At 35.2% G+C, this 20329-nt stretch overlaps 1 protein-coding gene across 4 annotated transcripts in view; it reads left to right on the forward strand.

Moving 5' to 3' along the window:
* The window catches only part of EPHA6 (EPH receptor A6), a gene marked incomplete at its 5' end in the record, with an annotated part of 855070 nt that overhangs the window by 331746 nt on the left and 502995 nt on the right, over positions 1-20329 (forward strand). For all 4 annotated transcript variants that reach the window (XM_082840129.1, XM_082840131.1, XM_082840130.1 and 1 more), the window contains one exon: positions 17153-17308. In XM_082840129.1, the coding sequence (XP_082696255.1) occupies positions 17153-17308 (156 nt within the window). The remainder of the gene's footprint in view (positions 1-17152; positions 17309-20329) is intronic.

Consider the following 20329-nt stretch of genomic DNA (forward strand, 5'->3'; position numbering starts at 1 on the left):
AAGAGAAATCAAGAAAACAATCCCATTTACAACTCATCAAAAAGAATAAAATACCTAGGAATAAATTTAACCAAGGAGGTGAAAGACCTTTATTCTGAAAACTAGAAGACATTGATGAAGAAAACTGAAGACAACACAAGTAAATGTAAAGTTATGCCATGTTCGTGGATTGGAAAAATTAATATTCTTAAAATATCCATATCACCTAAAGCAATCTAGAGATTTAATGTAATTCTTATCAAAATACCCGTGACATTTTTCAGACCACTAGAACAAAGAATGCTAAGGTTTGTACAGAACTGCAAAGGACTCCAAATAGCCAAAGCAGTCTGGAGAAAAAAAGAACAAAACTGGAGGTATTACCCACCCAGATTTCAGACTGTCTGACAAAGCTACAGTAGTCAAAACAACATGGTACTAACAGAGAAACAGACCCATAGCTCAACGGAACAGAATAGAGAGCCCAGAAATAAACCCATGCACCTATAGTCATTTAATCTATGACAATGGAGGCAAGTATATACAATGGGGGAAAAGACAGTCTTTTCAATAAGTGATGTTGGGAAAACTGAATAGCTACATGTATAAGAATGAAATTAGAACATTTTCTCACACCATATACAAAATTAAACTCAAAATGGATTAAAGACCTGAATGTGATACTGAAGCCATAAAACTCCTAAAAGAAAACACATGCAGTATGCTCTTTGGCATTGGTCTAAGCAACATTTTTTTTTTCTTGGATCTGTCTTCTTAGGCAAAAGAAACAGAAGCAAAAATAAACAAATGGGACCTAATCAAACTAGGAAGCTTTTTCTTTTTCCTTTGTCATCTTTACTGGAGTATAATTGCTTTACAATGGTGTTTTAGTTTCTGCTTTATAACAAAGTGAATCAGCTATACATATACATACGTTCCAATATCTCTTCCCTCTTGCATCTTGCTCCCTCCCACTCTCCCTATCCCACCCCTCTAGGTGATTACAAAGCACCGAGCTGATCCCCCTGTGCTATGCGGCTGCTTCCCACTAGCTATCTATTTTACATATGGTAGTGTATATATGTCCATGCCACTCTCTCACTTTGCCCCAGCTTACCCTTCACCCTCCTTATGTCCTCAAGTCCATTCTCTAGTAGCTCTGCATCTTTATTCCCGTCTTGACGCTAGGTTCTTCATGACGTTTTTTTTTTTTTTTTTTTTTTTAGATTCCATATATATGTGTTACTTCACTCTGTATGACAGACTCTAGGTCCATCCACCTCACTACAAATAACTCAATTTCGTTTCCTTTTATGGCTGAGTAATATTACATTGTATACATGTGCCACATCTTCTTTATCCATTCATCTGTCGTTGGACACATAGGTTGCTTCTATGTCCTGGCTATTGTAAGTAGAGCTGCAATGAACATTGTGGTACATGACTCTTTTTGAATTATGGTTTTCTCAGGGTATATGCCCAGTAGTGGGATTGCTGGGTCATATGGTAGTTCTATTTTTAGTTTTGTAAGGAACATCCATACTGTTCGCCATAGTGGCTGTATCAATTTACATTCCCACCAACAGTGCAAGAGGCCTCGCTTTTCTCCACACCCTGTCCAACATTTATTGTTTGTAGATTTTTGATGATGGCCATTCTGATTGGTGTGAGATGATATCTCATTGTAGTTTTGATTTGCATTTCTCTAATGATTAATGATGTTGAACATTCTTTCATGTGTTGGCAATCTGTATATCTTCTTTGGAGAAATGTCTATTTAGGTCTTCTGCCCATTTTTGGATTGGGCTATTTGGTTTTTTGATATTGTGCTGCATGAGCTGCTTGTAAATTTTGGAGAATAATCCTTTGTCAGTTGCTTCATTTGCAAGTATTTTCTCCCATTCTGAGGGTTGTCTTTTCATCTTTTTTATGGTATCCTTTGCTGTGCTAAAGGTTTTAAGTTTCAGTCGGTCCCATTTGTTTATTTTTGTTTTTATTTCCATTTCTCTAGGAAGTGGGTCAAAAAGGATCTTGCTGTGATTTATGTCATAGAGTGTTCTGCCTATGTTTTCCTCTAAGAGTTTTATAGTGTCTGGCCTTACATTTAGGTCTTTAATCCATTTTGAGTTTATTTTTTTATATGGTGTTAGGGAGTGTTCTAATTTCATTCTTTTATGTGTAGCTGTCCAGTTTTCCCAACACCACTTATTGAAGAAGCTGTCTTTTCTCCATTGTATATTCTTGCCTCCTTTATCAAAGATAAGTTGACCATAGGTGCGTGGGTTTATCTCTGGGCTTTCTATCCTGTTCCATTGATCTATCTTTCTGTTTTTGTGCCAGTACCATACCATCTTGATTATTGTAGCTTTGTAGTATGGTCTGAAATCAGGGAGCCTGATTTCTCCAACTCCATTTTTCTTTCTCAAGATTGCTTTGGCTATTTGGGGTCTTCTGTGTTTCCATACAAATTGTGAAATTTTTGTTCTAGTTCTGTGAAAAATGCCAGTAGTAGTTTGATAGGGATTGCATTGAATCTGTGGATTGCTTTGTGTAGTAGTATAATCATTTTCACAATGTTGATTCTTCCAATCCAAGAACATGGTATATCTCTCCATCTATTTGTATCATCTTTAATTTCTTTCATCAGTGTCTTATAGTTTTCTGCACACAGGTCTTTTGTCTCCTTAGGTAGGTTTATTCCTAGGTATTTTATTCTTTTTGTTGCAATGGTAAATGGGAGTGTTTTCTTAATTTCACTTTCAGATTTTTCATCATTAGTGTATAGGAATGCAAGAGATTTCTGTGCATTGATTTTGTATCCTGCTACTTTACCAAATTCACTGATTAGCTCTAGTAGCTTTCTGGTAACATCTTTAGGATTCTCTATGTATAGTATCTTGTCATCAGCAAAGGGTAGGATTGTATTGCTATAAACTTCCCTCTTGGAACTGCTTTTGCTGCAACCCATAGGTTTTGGGTCATTGTGTTTTCATTGTCATTTGTTTCTAGGTATTTTTTGATTTTCTCTTTGATTTCTTCAGTGATCTCTTGGTTATTAAGTAATGTATTGTTTAGCCTCCATGTGTTTGTATTTTTTACAGATCTTTTCCTGTAATTGATATCTATTCTCAAAGCGTTGTGGTCAGAAAAGATACTTGATACAACTTTTCTTAAATTTTCTTAAATTTACCAAGTCTTGATTTGTGACCCAAGATATGATCTATCCTGGAGAATGTTCCATGAGCAGTTGAGAAGAAACTGTATTCTATTGTTTTTGGGTGGAATGTCCTCTAAATATCAACTAAATCCATCTTGTTTAATGTATCATTTAAAGCTTGTGTTTCCTTATTTATTTTCATTTTGGATGATCTGTCCATTGGTGAAAGTGGGGTGTTAAAGTCCCCTACTATGATTGTGTTACTGTTGATTTCCCCTGTTATGGCTGTTAGCATTTGCCTTATGTATTGAGGTGCTCCTATGTTGGGTGCATAAATATTTACAAGTGTTACATCTTCTTCTTGGATTAATCCCTTGATCATTATGTAGTGTCCTTCTTTGTCTCTTATAATAGTCTTTGTTTTAAAGTCTATTTTGTCTGTTATGAGAATTGCTACTCGAGCTTTCTTTTCATTTCCATTTGCGTAGAATATCTTTTTCCATTCCCTCACTTTCAGTCTGTATGTGTCCCTAGGTCTGAAGTGGGTCTCTTGTAGACAGCATACATATGGGTCTTGTTTTTGTATCCATTCAGCTAGTCTATGTCTTTTGATTGGAGCATTTATTCCATTTACATTTATGGTAATTATTAATATGTATGTTCCTATTACCATTTTCTTAATTGTTTCGGGTTTGTTTTTGTAGCTCTTTTCCTTCTCTTGTGTTTCCTGCCTAGAGAAGTTCCTTTAGCACTTGTTTTAAAGCTGGTTTGGTGGTGCTGAATTCTCTTAGCTTTTGCTTGTCTGTAAAGGTTTATTATTTCTCTGCCAAACCTTAATGAGATCCTTGCTGGGTAGAGTAATCTTGGTTGTAGGTTTTTCCCTTTCATCACTTTAAATATGTCCTGCTACTCTGTTCTGGCTTGCAGAGTTTCTGCTGAAAGATCAGCTGTTAACCTTATGGGGATTCCCTTGTATGTTATTTGTTGTCTTTCCCTCAGTGCTTTTAATATTTTTTCTTTGTATTTAATTTTTGATAGTTTGATTAATATGTGTCTTGGCGTGTTTATCCTTGGATTTATCCTGTATGGGACTCTCTGTGCTTCCTGGACTTGATTAACTATTTCCTTTCCCATATTAGGGAAGTTTTCAACTATAATCTCTTCAAATATTTTCTCAGTCCCTTTCTTTTTTCTCTTCTTCCTCTGGAACCCCTATAATTTGAATGTTGGTGTGTTTAATGTTGTCCCAGAGGTCTCTGAGACTGTCCTCAATTCTTTTCATTCTTTTTTCTTTATTCTGCTCTGCAGTAGTTATTTCCACTATTTTATCTTCCAGGTCACTTATCCATTCTTCTGCCTCAATTACTCTGCTATTCAAACTAAGAAGCTTTTGTAAAATGAAGGAAACCATCAACAAAGTAAAAAGACAACATACTGAATGAGAGAAGATATTTGCAAATATGTCTGTTAAGGGGTTAATATACAAAATATATACAAAATGCGTACTACTAAAAAACCCAGTTGAAAAATAGGCAGAGGACCTAAATAGACATTTTTCCAAAGAAGGCATACAGACGGCCAACAGGCACATGAAGAGATGCTCAACATCATTAATCATTAGGGAAATGCAAATCAAATCACAATGAGATATCAACTTACACCTGTGAGAATAGCTATTGTCTAAAAGACAAGAAATAACAAGTGTTGGCAAGGGTATGGAGTACATTGTTTGTGGAAATGTAAATTGGCATAGACACTATGGAATTCCTCAAAAATTAAAAATAGTACTACCATATGGTCCAGCAATTCTAGTCCTTGGTATATATCTGAAGAAAATATAAACATTAATTTGAAATGATATATGTACCCCAGTATTCATAGCAACATTATTTATGATTGCCAAGATATGGAAGCAACCTAAGTGCCCATCCATAGGTGAGTGGATAAAGAAGATGTGGTCGATATATATTGGAATATTACTCAGCCATTAAAAAGAATGAAATTTTGCCATTTGCAACAACATGTATGGACCTTGAAAGTATTATGCTTAGTGAAAGAAGTCAGAGATTGAAAGACAAATATTGTATGTTTTCACTTATATGTGGAATCTAAAAAATAAAACCAATAAATGAATATAACAAAACAGAAACACACTCACAGATACAGAGAACAAACTAGTGGTTACCAGTTGGGGGAGGAAAGGGAGAACAGGAAAAGTAAGGGAAGGGGATTAAGAGGTACAAAATTCTAGGTATAAAATAAATAAAATACAATGATGTAATGTACAGTACAGTCAATATGGCCAATATTTAACTTTATGCGGAGTATAATCTATAAAAATATCTAATCACTGTGTTGTAAACCTGAAACTAATATGTTTTAAGTGAACTATACTTTGATTAAAAATTTTACAGGGCTTCCCTGGTGGCACAGTGGTTGAGAGTCCGCCTGCCGATGCAGGGGACACGGGTTCGTGCCCCGGTCCGGGAAGATCCCACATGCCGTGGAGCGGCTAGGCCTGTGAATACATGACAGCAGGACATTCACAATTGTCAGATTAAAGAATGGATTGTAAGTTTGTTGCTAAGCCAGCAGAAGATATGGTTGTCAGACTTTACTGAGGTGTCAGAGTATATGAGACTTCGAGCAGTGATGAGTGAGTTTGGTCAAAATGTTGAAATCATGCACACAAGCCATTTTATGATGAGTCTATTCTTCAATTCTACATTGGAAGATAAAATGTCTTGCTTACTTTTTCTATAAAATGAGGGGATATATATACATAAAGCATTTTTTATGAAGTAAGTGTTGTGGAATACATTTTTATTTCTAATGGTCTGAATAAAATTATATTTATTTTGCTTCTTACATAAAAGAAGAGTTTCTAAGAGAACAAGAAACTATCAGTTAAAGCTATCTCTGTCAATTAAATCCCACAAAAGAGTATTTTTTCATTACAACAGTTATTTATAATCCAAATACCATCACCAGTTTTCCTTTAAAAGTTGTGGTTCAATCCTTCACTGCTCTAGATAACAAAGTAGGCATGCTGTTCCAAATACTATGGGTACCTAACTTACTCTATGGTGAGAACTCAGATTATGGATAGGAATGGAGCTAAGCCTTAATTTTTGGCTCTTCTACCATATGACCTTCAGCAAGTGTTCCAGGTTCTCAGATCTACATAAGAAAGTGCCCCCCAAACTTGGGGGCAGCTTCACTAGGGCCTGGAGAATCTATATCCCAGGTAGCTCACTTACCTGGCTGACAGGGTGGTGATGGCTGTCAGCTGGGAGCTCAGCCACAGCCATGCACCAAAGGCCTAAGTTCTCCACCTGGGCCTCTTCATGGCTGCTTGACCTTCCCCTTGGCCTGGTGACTAGCTTCTAAAAGTAACCATTCCAAAGGAACTCACTGTAATTACAAACACACCCAGATTAAGAGGAGGGGATGTAAACCTGAGCTCTCTATGGGAAAGAGTATCTATGAGACATAGTCAGAAGCCACTGTAGGGTGGGAAATACTGTTGGAGCCATTTTTGGAAAACACAATCTGTCATAGAAACTTACTTTATATCGCTTAACTTCAGTTTCCTCATCTTCATGATAATATGCTAGGCACGCTTCTGATCACTTTACATGAATTAATTAATTAAATCCTCACAACAAGCTCTCAGTTAGGTGCCCCATTTTACAGATGAGAAAAATGATGCACAGAAAAATAAGTTGACTGAAGTGAAGGGTTAGTAAAATACAGAAGCAGAACTCAAAGCCATGTAATCTAGTTCCAAAGGCCATATCCTTTGTAGCTAATTTTTGTAAGAATAACTAAAAAACTGTAGAGAAAGTGCTTTGCACAACATCTGACTCATTCCGAATGCTCAATGATTATAAATGGTTTTGCTGTAGGTGTTATTACTAATACATAGTACAGTGAATCAAGGGGTGTTTTCTCTTTGGCAATGGTTTTACTTATTCGGAAAAGTAAATTTACTCTGATAAGGAATATGCAAAAAAGGAATAATGAAAGACAAAGTTGGAAACTGTCATTACTGGATGTCTAGAAAAAATAGTGAAATAGGAATAAGAATCTCTGATGAGGGCCTCAAAAGTTAAATAGCATCTCATTTCAAAATACCTGAAAATATGATAGATTCAACAAGCACACTTTTTAAAAGGACTGTTAAATAGGAAGGAAGTAGTATTAATGCAGGCTTAAGTTTGGTTGACTAAAATATACCTAGGAGCACCAAAGTTAATAAAAATAGCATTAGGAAATGAATGATAGAACAGTTAAAAAGTGATCTGTATTTTTAGAAAAAAATATGGTAGCTTTTTATGTTGTGCCATTATTATTACCAGATTGTATTCAAACTGGTAATAAAAATGAAAAAGGTGTCTAATCCTAAAAACTGCTAATATAAACCTTTGGTCTCCATACCCTATCTTAACCTCAGAATAAAAACACTGACCTTACTCTCACACTAGAGACACCTTTAGAATTTTAATTTTGCATGTCATCAGCCTCAGACTCCTAAAGTATTTCTGACATTATATTCCAAGTAATGCTCCGTTGTTGACACTTGTCCATCTCTCAAATAAAAGCACTTTTTGAAAATTATCTTTAACATATAAATCATGAGTCTGTGAATGAGAAAAAATGGTGGAAGGTAAAACTAAGATCTAATAGATCCACTTTATGCTTGTTAATGGCAACTTACCTGGGTTTGCCAGTATATATCCCTGTTTATAAGTTTTTGTGTCACATAGTAAGAAAACAAACAAACAAAAAACAGTATATATCTTCTAGGTTGGTGTCCTCTCTTACCTAACCAAAAATTTAAAACTGTTTGTCTGAGACCTGGGTGGTAGTCTTTTGGTTCAGTTATCAAAGTCTTTGATATGTTAAATAGAATCAGTTCCAAGGATATGCAGTTTGGGAGCAAGCCCAGGAGTTTATAAACAAGTGTGTGGAATTGCTTTCCTGAGCTCCTGTCTCTCCATGGTCTTCCCAGTACTTTCCGAATCTCTATGACTCCTCTTTAAGGTCCTTTGTGTAGACAGACAGCTGGGGCTTTATTTGTTCCACTCTGCTGTGCACTTCTGCAACTGGATCTACATCCAGGACCAAGTGAGAGGAGGACAGAGAGAAAAAGAAATGCAGTGGGACTCTACCCTCTCAGAACCACAGCTTCAGAGAAGGAAGAGGAAGTTTTTTCTTTCTTGAGAGTTTTGGCTCCTGTGGGCTCCCATTACTGACCACCACCACCAGTCTACCGCATGATTACTTGAGGGTTGGGCATGAGAGAACAGGAGAAAAAAAAAAAAGAGAGAGAGAGAGAGAGAAAGAAACAAACAAACAAAGAGGGAAGGGATTTTCACATTCTCTCCTGAGCATTAGGAATTCCATTTCCCACTTCCAGAGCTAAAGTGAGCTAGAGCTCTGACTGTGACCTGGTGGCCATTTCCAGGTTTCCAGTCCACTCAGTCCAGGCTCCAGACCAAAGCACTGGGGAAAAGAGGAAAGAGGGAGGGAGGGAAGGACAGCAAATTCATTGCCAGCTAGGTAGTACTACAAATTTTGGTATTTTCCAGTATGCCTGCTTCTACTTACTTTTCAGAGTCCTCAGATAGGGGGTATTGTGCCCAGATTTAACAGATGAACAGGTGAAAGAAGATGTGGTATTCCATACTTTTCGGAGTCCTTTCCTCTGATTCTTTAGGGTGAAAGTCATGTAACCTACAGTATATTTTTGTAGGTAGGTCTGATTTTTTTTTTTAATTTGCTTATTCAAGAGAAAGTCTACTTTAACATTTCTCTGGTGGAAGTAAGAAATTAGAATTCATAACAGGACACTTTTATATACATTACCTTCATGAGGACTTCATAGTAGCTCCCCTGCAAGGAAAATTAGGTTGAATATTTTGAAGCACAATCCACAGTTTATTATTAATAAACTTGCATTTGGCCTTGAGATTTTCCTTTGGTAAGTTATTAATAGGTTATTCTCAAAAAATATTTATACTTATTTACCCTTAAGTTTTAGGGTTTTTTCCTTTTTATTTTTCGATTCTCCAATCTTCTCTGCCTTCTCTACTTACATGACAGCACATTTTAATTTCTATAATTGTAGAACAATATCTAGGGAAATAGTAATGATACTGCCTATCCCAGTTTATTAAATTTCCTGAGTTCTAATGTTTTGAGAAATGATGCACATCACATATTTTACTGATAAGTCATTCAGGTTTATCTAAACTTACAGACTATTGAGCATCTATGAGGGAAAAGCAGTCAATTATATTAATATCAGTTCCTGTCAGACAACACACAGTTCAGTATTTCATCAGCTGATGAGAACTGCACAGCATGATATACCAACTGGGATTTATCATGGTCCTTTGTCTTAAAGTTCTCTGATAATAAAGATAAACCTAAAAAAAACATTGCTAGCAGTATATAGCCTAACAATTCAATTTTTAAAATAAAGTATGTGTAGAACAGGTCACACATTTCTTGATTTAGTTTTAGCAGACATAAATCTGTGTGTGTGTGTGTGTGTGTGTGTGTGTGTGTGTGTGTGTATAAAAATACTTTCCAACTGTATTCCAGTCAATACCCAGAGACTTTAATTTTCTGAGGACAATGAAATTACAAACATTGATGGGGAAATTATATGGCAAGATATGTACTTCATTAATATTTGTGGTATTTCAATAACTATACTCATGTATGTGCCTTTAATACATGCTTTTCTATAAAAACTACTTTGTACTTTTTAATGTATAACCCATCTTTTATCATTATTTTAGGCAATCACTTAAAGTTCCTCAAATCATAAATGTATTTTTTGAAATAGAAAACTGTGTTTTAACTTAGATTATTTATTATGTAATTTGATGAAAATATTTGTATATTTTACATTTTATAGATCCCCACTACCAAATTACATTGTATTTGTTTTTCTTTTTATTTAATTTTATTTATTTATTATTTTTGGCTACATTGTGTCTTCGTTCCTGCATGCGCGCATCTTCTAGTTGTGGCAAGCGGGAGCTACTCTTCGTTGTGGTGCGCAGGCTTCTCATTGCAGTGGCTTCTTTTGTTGCAGAGCACAGGCTCTAGGCATGCGGGCTTCAGTAGTTGTGGCTTGCGGGCTCTAGAGCGCAGGCTTAGTAGTTGGGGTGCACGGGCTTAGTTGCTCCACGGCATGTGGGATCTTCCCAGACCAGGGCTCAAACCTGTGTCCCCTGCATTGGCAGGCAGATTCTTAACCACTGCCCCACCAGAGAAGCCCTGTATTTATTTTTCTAGCATTCTTGCTACTTTTATCATAAGTACATGACACCAGAAAATTTAAAAATCATTTCATATATATCATAAATAATTTGTTTGTAATTTTCTTATTCTCAATTAAATATACTCCCTCCAATTATATGATTAGAAATTTAGTAAAGTCTAAAATTCTTTAAACATAGTTGATTGAACATATAGATTTAACTCCATTTCTTCAGGAAACTTCATCAAAATGAGTAAGAGAATATAGAAGGTTTACACTAACAAGGGCAAAGTAAGGGAGAAGAAAATACATCACGTGAGAAAGGTCAACATGTCAACAAAATTGCAGAAAATGAAAAAATCAAATGAAGAAGTGGCAGCTCACTTAGCAATGGAACTTGGTATGACTGCCTGGAGGAAGAGAAGCTACTTTCACTTTGTACTGTTCTGTTGGGTAAATGCCAAGGAATGGAATTGTCAGAAGATATGTGTATGTTCCTCTATAGTAGATACTGCCAAATAGTCCCCCAAAGTGGTAGCATCACTTTCAACTAAAATGTAGAATCACTGTAGATCTTCTTTATCCATTCATCTGTTGATGCACACAGATTTTTTCCGTATCTTGGCTATTGAGAATAATGCTGTAATGGACATGGGAGTTCAGATAACTTTTTCATATCCTGTTTTTATTTCCTTTATTTCCTAATACCCAGAAACAGATTGCTGGGTCACATGGTAGCTCTATTTTTAATTTTCCGAGGAACATCCATACAGTTTTCCATATTGGCTGCACCAACTTGCATTCCCACCAGCAGTACACAAGGGTTCCCTTTTCTTTACATCCTTGCCATAATGTATCTCTTGTCTTCTTGATAACTGCCATTCTAACCCTCGTGAGGTGATATATCCTTGTGGTTTTCATTTACATTTCCCTGATGACTAGTGATATTGAGCATTCATGTTGGACATTTGTATGTCTTCTTTAAAGAAATGTCTGTTCAGTTCCTCTATTTTTTATTTAACTGTATGTTTTATATTGTTGTTGCTGTTGTTGTTATTGAGTTGTGTGAGTTCTTTATATATTTTATATTTATCAGATATATCAGATATATGGTTTGCAAATATTTTGCCCCATTCTATAGGTTGCCTTTTCATTATTTTTATTGTTTTTTGGCTGTGCTGAAGTTCTTTAGTTTGATGTAGTCCCACTGTTTATTTTTGCTTTCGTTGCTGGTGCTTTTGCTGTCATATTCTAAAAAAATCATTGCCAAGACCTATATCAAGTAGCTTTTCCACTATGTTTTCTTCTAGAAGTTTTACAGTTTCAGGTTTTATGTTTAAGTTTCTAATTCATTTTGAGTTAATTTTTTTTTTTGCGGTACGCGGGCCTCTCACTGTTGTGGCTTCTCCCGTTGCGGAGCACAGGCTCCTGATGCGCAGGCTCAGCAGCCATGGCTCACGGGCCCAGCCGCTCCATGGCATGTGGGATCTTCCTGGACCGGGGCACGAACCCGTGTTCCCTGTATCGGCAGGCGGACTCTCAACCACTGCGCCACCAGGGAAGCCCTTGAGTTAATTTTTGTGAGTGGTGTCTGGTCAAGTCCAAGTTCACTTTTCTGTATGTTGTTATACATCATTTATTGAAGAGACTATCCTTTTGCCATTGAGTATTTTTAGCTCCCTTGACCTATATATTTGATTGTTTATGTAGGAGTTTATTTTGGAGCCCTCTATTCTGTTCTAGTGGCCTATGTGTGTATTTTTATGCTGGTACCATACTGTTTCCATTCATATAACTTTGTACTATAGTTTGAAATCAGGAAGTGTGATGCCTCTAGCATTGTTATTCTTTCTCAGAATTGCTTTGACTATTGGGGTCTTTTGTAATTCCATAAATTTTAGGATTGTTTTTTATATTTCTATGAAAAATGCCATTGGAATTTTGATAGGGAGTGCATTGAATCTTTAGTTGCTTTCGCATAGTGTGGACATTTTAACAATATTAATTCTTCCAATCCATGAACATGGGGTATCTTTCCATTGTTTTGTATTCTCTTCAATTTCTTTATCAAAATATTGTAGTTTTCTTTGTACAGGTCTTTCACTTCCTTGATTAAATTTATGCCTAAGTATTTTACTGTTTTTTATGCTATTATGAATGTGACTTTTATGCACGTCATTAGAAAATTGATGCAAAAATATATATAACAAAAATGACAAATACAAAATTAATATTGCTAATAAATAGCACTTATATTGGGTTGGCCAAAAAGGCCATTCAGGTTTTTCTGTAAGATGTTATGGAAGAACCTGAATGAACTTTTTGGCCAACCCAATAAATTAATAGAAGATAAGCAACCAATAGAAAAGGATATAAAAGGCAATTCATAGAAAAGTATAAACAAATGACCAATAAAAATATGAAAAAAAATGTGGAGCATTAGTGGCAGTTAGGAAACTTCAATTAAAGTAATAATATTTAACTCCACATATTGTCAAAAGGTAAAAGAGTGACTAACATTAATTATAGGGATTAGCAGGGTGAAAGATTAGGGTGCTCACTTACATTATTGTGCATTTTAGAAATGTTTAGGAATGTAACATGGAAATATGTGTTAAAACAAATAATAAACATACCCTGGCCCAGAGTGCCTACTCTTGGGAACTGAAATATAAGTATCATCATGGGGATGTTTACTGCAGCATAGTTTATAAAGTATTTCTTCCAACTGGGAGATTGCTGACACATATACTACAAATATATCACAGTGACTTAACTACAACCATTGACCTGGAGAGATTTCCATGTTATAATTGATAATTGATGAAAACAATCTAAAGTTTATTGATATTATCTCAATATTGAAAAATCAATAACACTAAATCCTTCTGTTCATAAATATGTAAACATATATCTACACAGCAGTGTGTCGACATTTTAGGAAAATGATATTTGAAGAGGAAAGAAGGAAGAAAAGATGGTAATAAGCCAGATTTCTAAATGACATTTTAAAGTAAATGTTCATACAAAAAGAACATGCATGTTATGATCTCATATATATACATATATATATATATATAGTCATGAATGTTTTGAATATAGAAATATAGAGAAATTGAGAGGTACTAAAATGAAGGTTTAATCTGAAAGTCGATATCTGAATAGCTCCTTCTAAAAGAAAACTTTAGAAACCACTGAATCAGATAATATTTTAGTTTCCATGTGCAGTATTGATATATTGGGAAACATTCTTATTTTTGGTGGTTCGTTTTTTGGAAATGAAGTTCACATAGCCTATAAACAGAGAAATAAGGAAGTGGTAGAGAAAGAAGGGATGAATAAGAAAGTAATTTAAAAGTTCTCAAGATGTAGGGACCGATATCCCATTTTTAACAAATATAAACAAAACCTAAAAGTACTAACTAAAAGATATATAGCATGCTCATTCTATTTACAGAATTATAGTGATCTCATATTAGACATTAGTGAATTAATCACTTATTTATTCACTCATTCAACTTTTCAGGCATTTATAAAAACTTAAATATATACTCAAAATATGCTAAAGCATTGTAGATATAAGAATGGTAAGGCCCGTGTCTGGCTTGTGGCAGTTACAAGAAGTTGAGGTGATAACATGATCAAGTAGTTGTATAATATGATTCAGGCTAAAAACAGAAGTGCATGCTGTATACCATTAATGTGTGCTATATAAGAAGAATGTTACTGCCTACAACAGTGGTTTTCTAACATTTTAACAGCATCATCATTAATGTTTAAATGAAATTGTAGACTAAACCCTAATATTAAAATAAGGTAGTAATTTAAGAATCCAAATATATTTTATAAATTCAAAATTTTAAAGTTTTCAAGGGCAATTTTGAGTTAACATGCATTTGAAATCAGGGATAGACTTGAGAGTTGCTGCAACAATATACAATTTGTATTTGTAGTTTTGCAGTAGGCAAAAAAAAAATTCACATGGATAGTAATTTTAATTGGAAAGATTTTGTTTCAATTGGAATATTAAAATAATCATTCTTGAGTTGTAGTTGAATCAGTTTCAAGATTTGTACTACCTGCTTCCATCCCTTACTTAGAGTAATGCAACAAGCCAAAAAAAAATCTATAAATTTGTAGTGAGATGAATTATGCCATGATCAGAACATGCACTGAGTAGACACGCATTATCTTCTGCAGGAATTTAATTAGCAGAGTACTCACATGCTGTCCAATTCAATAAAACAAATAAGTACCAAGCACCGACTTTATGACAAGCACTGTGCCAAACTGTCCTTGTGGCACTTATAGCCATTAAACAAATAACTGTCAAGGGATTACTAACATGGAAAAGGCACAGGTGCTTAGAGAAACTAGTCTAGGGAGTCAGGTAGAGCTTTCTTTTTTTTTTTTTTTTTTTTTTTTTGCGGTACGCGGTCCTCTCACTGTTGTGGTCTTTCCCGTTGCGGAGCACAGGCTCCGGACGCGCAGGCTCAGCGGCCATGGCTCATGGGCCCAGCCGCTCCGCAACATGTGGGATCCTCCCGGACCGGGGCACGAACCCGCGTCCCCTGCATCGGCAGGCGGACTCCCAACCACTGCACCACCAGGGAAGCCCAGGTAGAGCTTTCTAAAAGAAGTGAGACTTGAAAGATGACTAGGAGTCAGCAAGATGAGTGGGTCGTAGGGTGGGGATAGAGAGAAGAGATTGTTCAACAGAGGAAAAGGCTCAAAGCAGAACAAAGAGCAGAGTAAACTCAGAAATTAATGGAGTCTCTCAGCAATTCATTCATTCATTCATTCATTTACCAAATACTCATTAAGGGCCAAGTAATGCCGGATACTGTTCTAGGCCCTGGAAACACTTCAGTAAACAAAACAGACCAAAAAAAAAAAAATCTCTACCCTCATAGAGCATACATTTTAAGGGGAAATGGCTTAAAAAATTAAACATATCGAGTGTCAGATGTTAAGTTCTTTGAAGACAGGAATAAGAATGGAGAGTAATATGGATTACTCGGGTAGGATGTAGCAGGAGTTGCAATATAAAAAGGGGAATCGGGGAAGGCTTTATTAATATGGTAATGTTTGAATAAAGACCTGATGTAAGGGAGGGAGAAAACCATACAGACAGCTGGATAAGAGCAAGTACTAAAGGCCCAATGGCAGGAGAATGCTTTGGATGCCCAAGATTCTGAAGGAGGCCAGTGTGGCTGGAGCAGACTGCTTGATACAAAAAAAGAGGTAGAAGATGCAAAGCAGGGTCACAGGGAATGGATGGGGAGCAAAATCATGCAATGCGTGGTAGGCAATTAATAGGGCAGTTGGCTTTACTCTAGGAGAGTGGAAAGCCATTGGAAGGCCCAGAGCCCAGTGATAAAATGATCTGATGTATTTTCTAAGATCACTGCCTGCTGAGTTGAGAATAGACAGTAGAAGGGCAAAGTCTTAACAGAGGGAGTTTGAGAGGGAAGCAGCTTTATCTGATGTGGTTGGAACTGTAGGCAGGGTGAAGCCATGGGTGAACTGTAGGCAAGCCATGGGTAAACTTGTAATCCAAGGTAAATATTTTAAACTTTAATGTAAAGATGATGGGAAGTCATCAAAGATTTTTATACAAGGAGATGTAATGAACAGATTTCTGTGTTCAAAACTGCACTATCCAATACAGTAGCCACTAGCCAGCCACATGAGGTTATTGCATGCTTGAAATGTGGCTAGTTTTAACTGGAATGTGCTCTAAATATAAAATATGTATCAGATTTCAAATACTTTTTTTCCTTCCTGAATATATAAGCAGAAGCCTTACTCATAGATTCATTATTGTTAAATTAAGATTCTTGTTTATTTTTACACAGAACATTTTGTGAAAATGTGTTGAGTTAAAATACATAGCTTGTTAAAATATTTTTTAACATAATATTTGTCACTGGAAAATTACACTTCTTTTATTTTGTATAACAGTTTTAACTTAGAAAGTGGCCAGCAGTCATTTCTTTGAGACTAGAAACAATTAAACCCCCCACCATTCAGGACCCCGGATGTGTAGCTTATAGTAGGATCCTTTTTTGTAGGACTTCCATTCCTATGAAAATGTTCAGTGAAAATGACAACATGGATTTAAGTGAATAGAAAATGAGGTTCAGTGAAACATTTGATAGCATAACTTTAGTCACTTACATTTCATTTTCATTATGTTTTGTGAAAATTTAGTCATTAGCCTACAGTTTTCATGATTTTTGTCATATGTGCATAACAAATATACCTTATTTACTTGATATTTTGTCTACCCACTTCTAAGATTAAATTTTTAAATGAATTTATTTCAATATAATAAATAGAAAATTGTTTGCCACAGAAAAATAAAAAATAATCTTGATAAAAATGAAGCAGTGTTATCAAACTATAGCTATGTCCTATTTAATGCCATCTCCCAGAGCTACACAATTGTCTCCCTTAATGTGGGCATTCCCATACATTGGTAAGCACTGTTATTTTGCATATTTTTGTTTCAAGTATGCCTTTTAAAAGTAGCAACCTAAGCTAAAATATGAGGTCCCCATTGGGTAACTTATTTTGAATTACTAATTTCATTCATTAATATTAGCATGTATTGACTTTTCTGTGTATGTGTGAACTGAACTCTGACATCCAAAGTGTGTATAAGTTAAAATATGTTGTACACATACAAATAAAATAAGCAATAATAAAAAATATTGTTTTTCTTATGTTCGCAGCTTGCAGACCAGGATTCTATAAAGCATTTGCTGGCAACACAAAGTGTTCTAAATGTCCTCCACACAGTTTAACCTACATGGAAGCAACTTCTGTCTGTCAGTGTGAAAAGGGTTACTTTCGAGCTGAACAAGACCCACCTTCCATGGCATGTACCAGTAAGTCTGTCCATTTTTCATTTGAAAATCCTGTTTCCAACCCTTTTGGTCTTTTTATTCTAAATTAAAACAACAAAAAAAGTGACTATGCAAAATCCTATGCCATCTAGGCTATTTGTCTTTGATAATAGTCAAGGAAAAAGCTTCTCTGTCTTTCTTAGCATAATTGCTTTTCAGCTGCTTGCAAAGAATGTACTTATTCCTCAAAAATCACATTGATCACTGACATGCATATACCAACCTTGATTTGGAGGCCCTGCAAATTTTTCCTAGGCATAATCTGTCCTTAGGAGGTTAAAGCAGTTTAAGGCTTTTTGAGGCTCTATAAGCAAAACTTCTGTTTTTTGTTTCAACCCTTGAACTTTTGAAGGCACATCAGTTTAGGACCATCAAGTTTGCTGTGTGTGGGAGCTTCAGTATGGAACTTTGAAAGTCATTGTGCTATCGTTATATAGAAAAGTTCGAGTTTTCCTTGACATTTGTCTTTAAAGGAAGATATTTTTGACTTTGTCCACATTTCACCTCTCACTTTCTAATTTTGGGGTTGGAACCAATAGAATATTAAATCTAAATGGGAAGGTCATTTTAATGCATGCACCAAGAATTTTTAATTATTTGTATTCTCCTATTATTAAAGTATCATAAATTATCTGTACACTATAAAAATTAAAGTGAATATATTAATGCATTGCTAAGGTATGCAAAAGTAAAGTGTCACCTCTTAGTTATAAAAGTCTTGTTAAATACATCAATAAGATACAGTGAAAATTTGCCTTCTTGTTGATGATTTGGTGCCAAAATGTTGCTTATCTTATGTAATTCCATACTGGCAAAAATGGATAGAAAATTATGTAATGCCACATATTCCTTAGAGACAGTGGAGGTGTTCCATTTATTTTAACTGATGCAGTTTATAGATTTGTATACACTACTACAGACTTATAAAATGTAAAATATTTTATAGAATACATTTAATAAAAATACAACACATTCATTAGTAGATGTAATTTTTGCTTTCTGACTCTTAAGTGCTGAGTGACTACTTTCTTCAAAAAATTGTAGTCTGAGAAATTGCTACCTGGATATTATTTTTTTCTAGTAATGTATTCTAAGTTTATAAGTAGGAAAAGCAAAATTCTAAATATAATTTCTCACCTAATTGTGGAAATAGTTTTGAACAGGAAAAGATTTCTATTACTATTTATATGTAATCCTTTTTGCACAATTGCTGTATATTATTATATTATATTTTGGACAACATGCTCCAGCTTAGGTAGATGGTAGTGTTTCCAATGGCTACAGTTGTGCCAGGCAAGAATCCCTGAAAACCTACATCAGAAACTAAATGGACTTCCGAGGAGAGTGATAGAGAAGAATCTGCTCTTTTTATTTTCTTAGAAGGCCATAAATAGACGATTGACAAAATGAAGGAATAAATTGTTTCCCATCAATATAACTCTTCAATGAGGTGACAGAGTAGGTAGTTGGGGAGGTTTAGTTCTTTGGAGTGAGAAACTATTAAGGAAATAAATATGGGATATAATAAGGTCTATGAACCTCAGTCATTGTTGAATCTGATATATGTACTTATTAGCTTAACATTTTATGTTTCTCGGATTTTCTCTCTTTAAAAAAAACTTTTTTATGCTTGGTATTGTAAGTTATGTTTGCAGTTATGCTAGCCTGCTTTAACTGTGCCAAGTGGAAGCAGAGAGGTTTAATTCTGGTCATCGCTGAGCAGAGCTTTAGACAGGGAACAGCATGCTGTATTGCCATAGAGATTAAAAGAGAGAACTCCAAAGGAAGGTGAAAACTTTTGTCAGATCTCCCCTCATCCAGCCACAGGAAAATCCCCTCTCAAGGCTTCTCTCTGCTACTTCCTTGAGGACTTCTTTTCCTTGTTTTAGCAAAAACTTAGCATGGTGTGCTAGTAAGTTCACCATCTTTTAGAGTCAAATTATCTGAGTGTAAACCTTGGCTTTGGTACTTACTAGCTATGTAACCTTGGGCAAATTATTTAACCCTTTAACCTCTGTTGCACCATTCTTAGTGTTAATAACAGTACCTACCTCATTCTGTTGTTATTTATAATGATTAAATAAGTTAGTATTTGAAAAGTGCTAAGAAGAATACCTGGCACATAGCAGCTGCTATATAATTGGTTGATACAGAAAGCTCTTCTCTCACAATTCATTTTGAAATAATATTTGATAAGTTAGTATTCAAGCTGTTAAATACTTTATGTTGATAGTATTATGCTGGGCTCACAGCTTCCATCATCTACATTCCTACAAATTGAAAGAAATAACGTACTGAATTTGTAAGACCTTTTCACAAAATATATTAAGTCCTCTACCTCTATGCATATCTAAGTAAAGTTTTTTGAATTATACTCTGACTAGATGAGAGACCCTAGCAATTATTATAATATATGCAGAAAAAGCAAGGACCATAAACTCCAAAGCATCATACTTCCTAAAAATTGGAAGATTAGATTGTTAGGGAAGAAAAACCAGGAAAATGGCAAGCCAAGAGGTCATTGAACAGTTAGAGTTAAGAGGACCAAGGTAACTTCACCAAGATACAGAACTTTTGAGGCCAAGGATCAAATAAGCAGTCAACCTTTCTGTTTTTCATTAACCATAAACAATAGCCAAATTCTAATAGATTTTTAATAGATGGAAGTTCCCTTAACTTCTAGATCATGTGTCTCTGAATAAGCCATTATTTTTCACCTATATTCCAATAATATATTATCTAAAGGTCAGAATTTGTGTCAGGTAGACAGTCACATCACTTTCTGCTGTTTTTGACTTAGCATTTGAAGCTATGCTTTCAGAGAATCTTCCAGGCATTTAAAAGGAAGCTTTTTTTTTAAACTTGGTATCAGGGGCAGGGAGATTTTGAATGTTTGGGTTTAAAAGAAAATGGAGGACCAAAATATTGAAAATGACTAACTAAGACATTTGGCTAGTAAATGGCCTAGTAGGGAAAGAGCTCCTAGATAGGTATTGTATGTAA

Source organism: Leucopleurus acutus, assembly GCF_964270905.1.
Source record: "Leucopleurus acutus genome assembly, chromosome: 5".
NCBI lineage: Eukaryota > Metazoa > Chordata > Mammalia > Artiodactyla > Delphinidae > Leucopleurus > Leucopleurus acutus.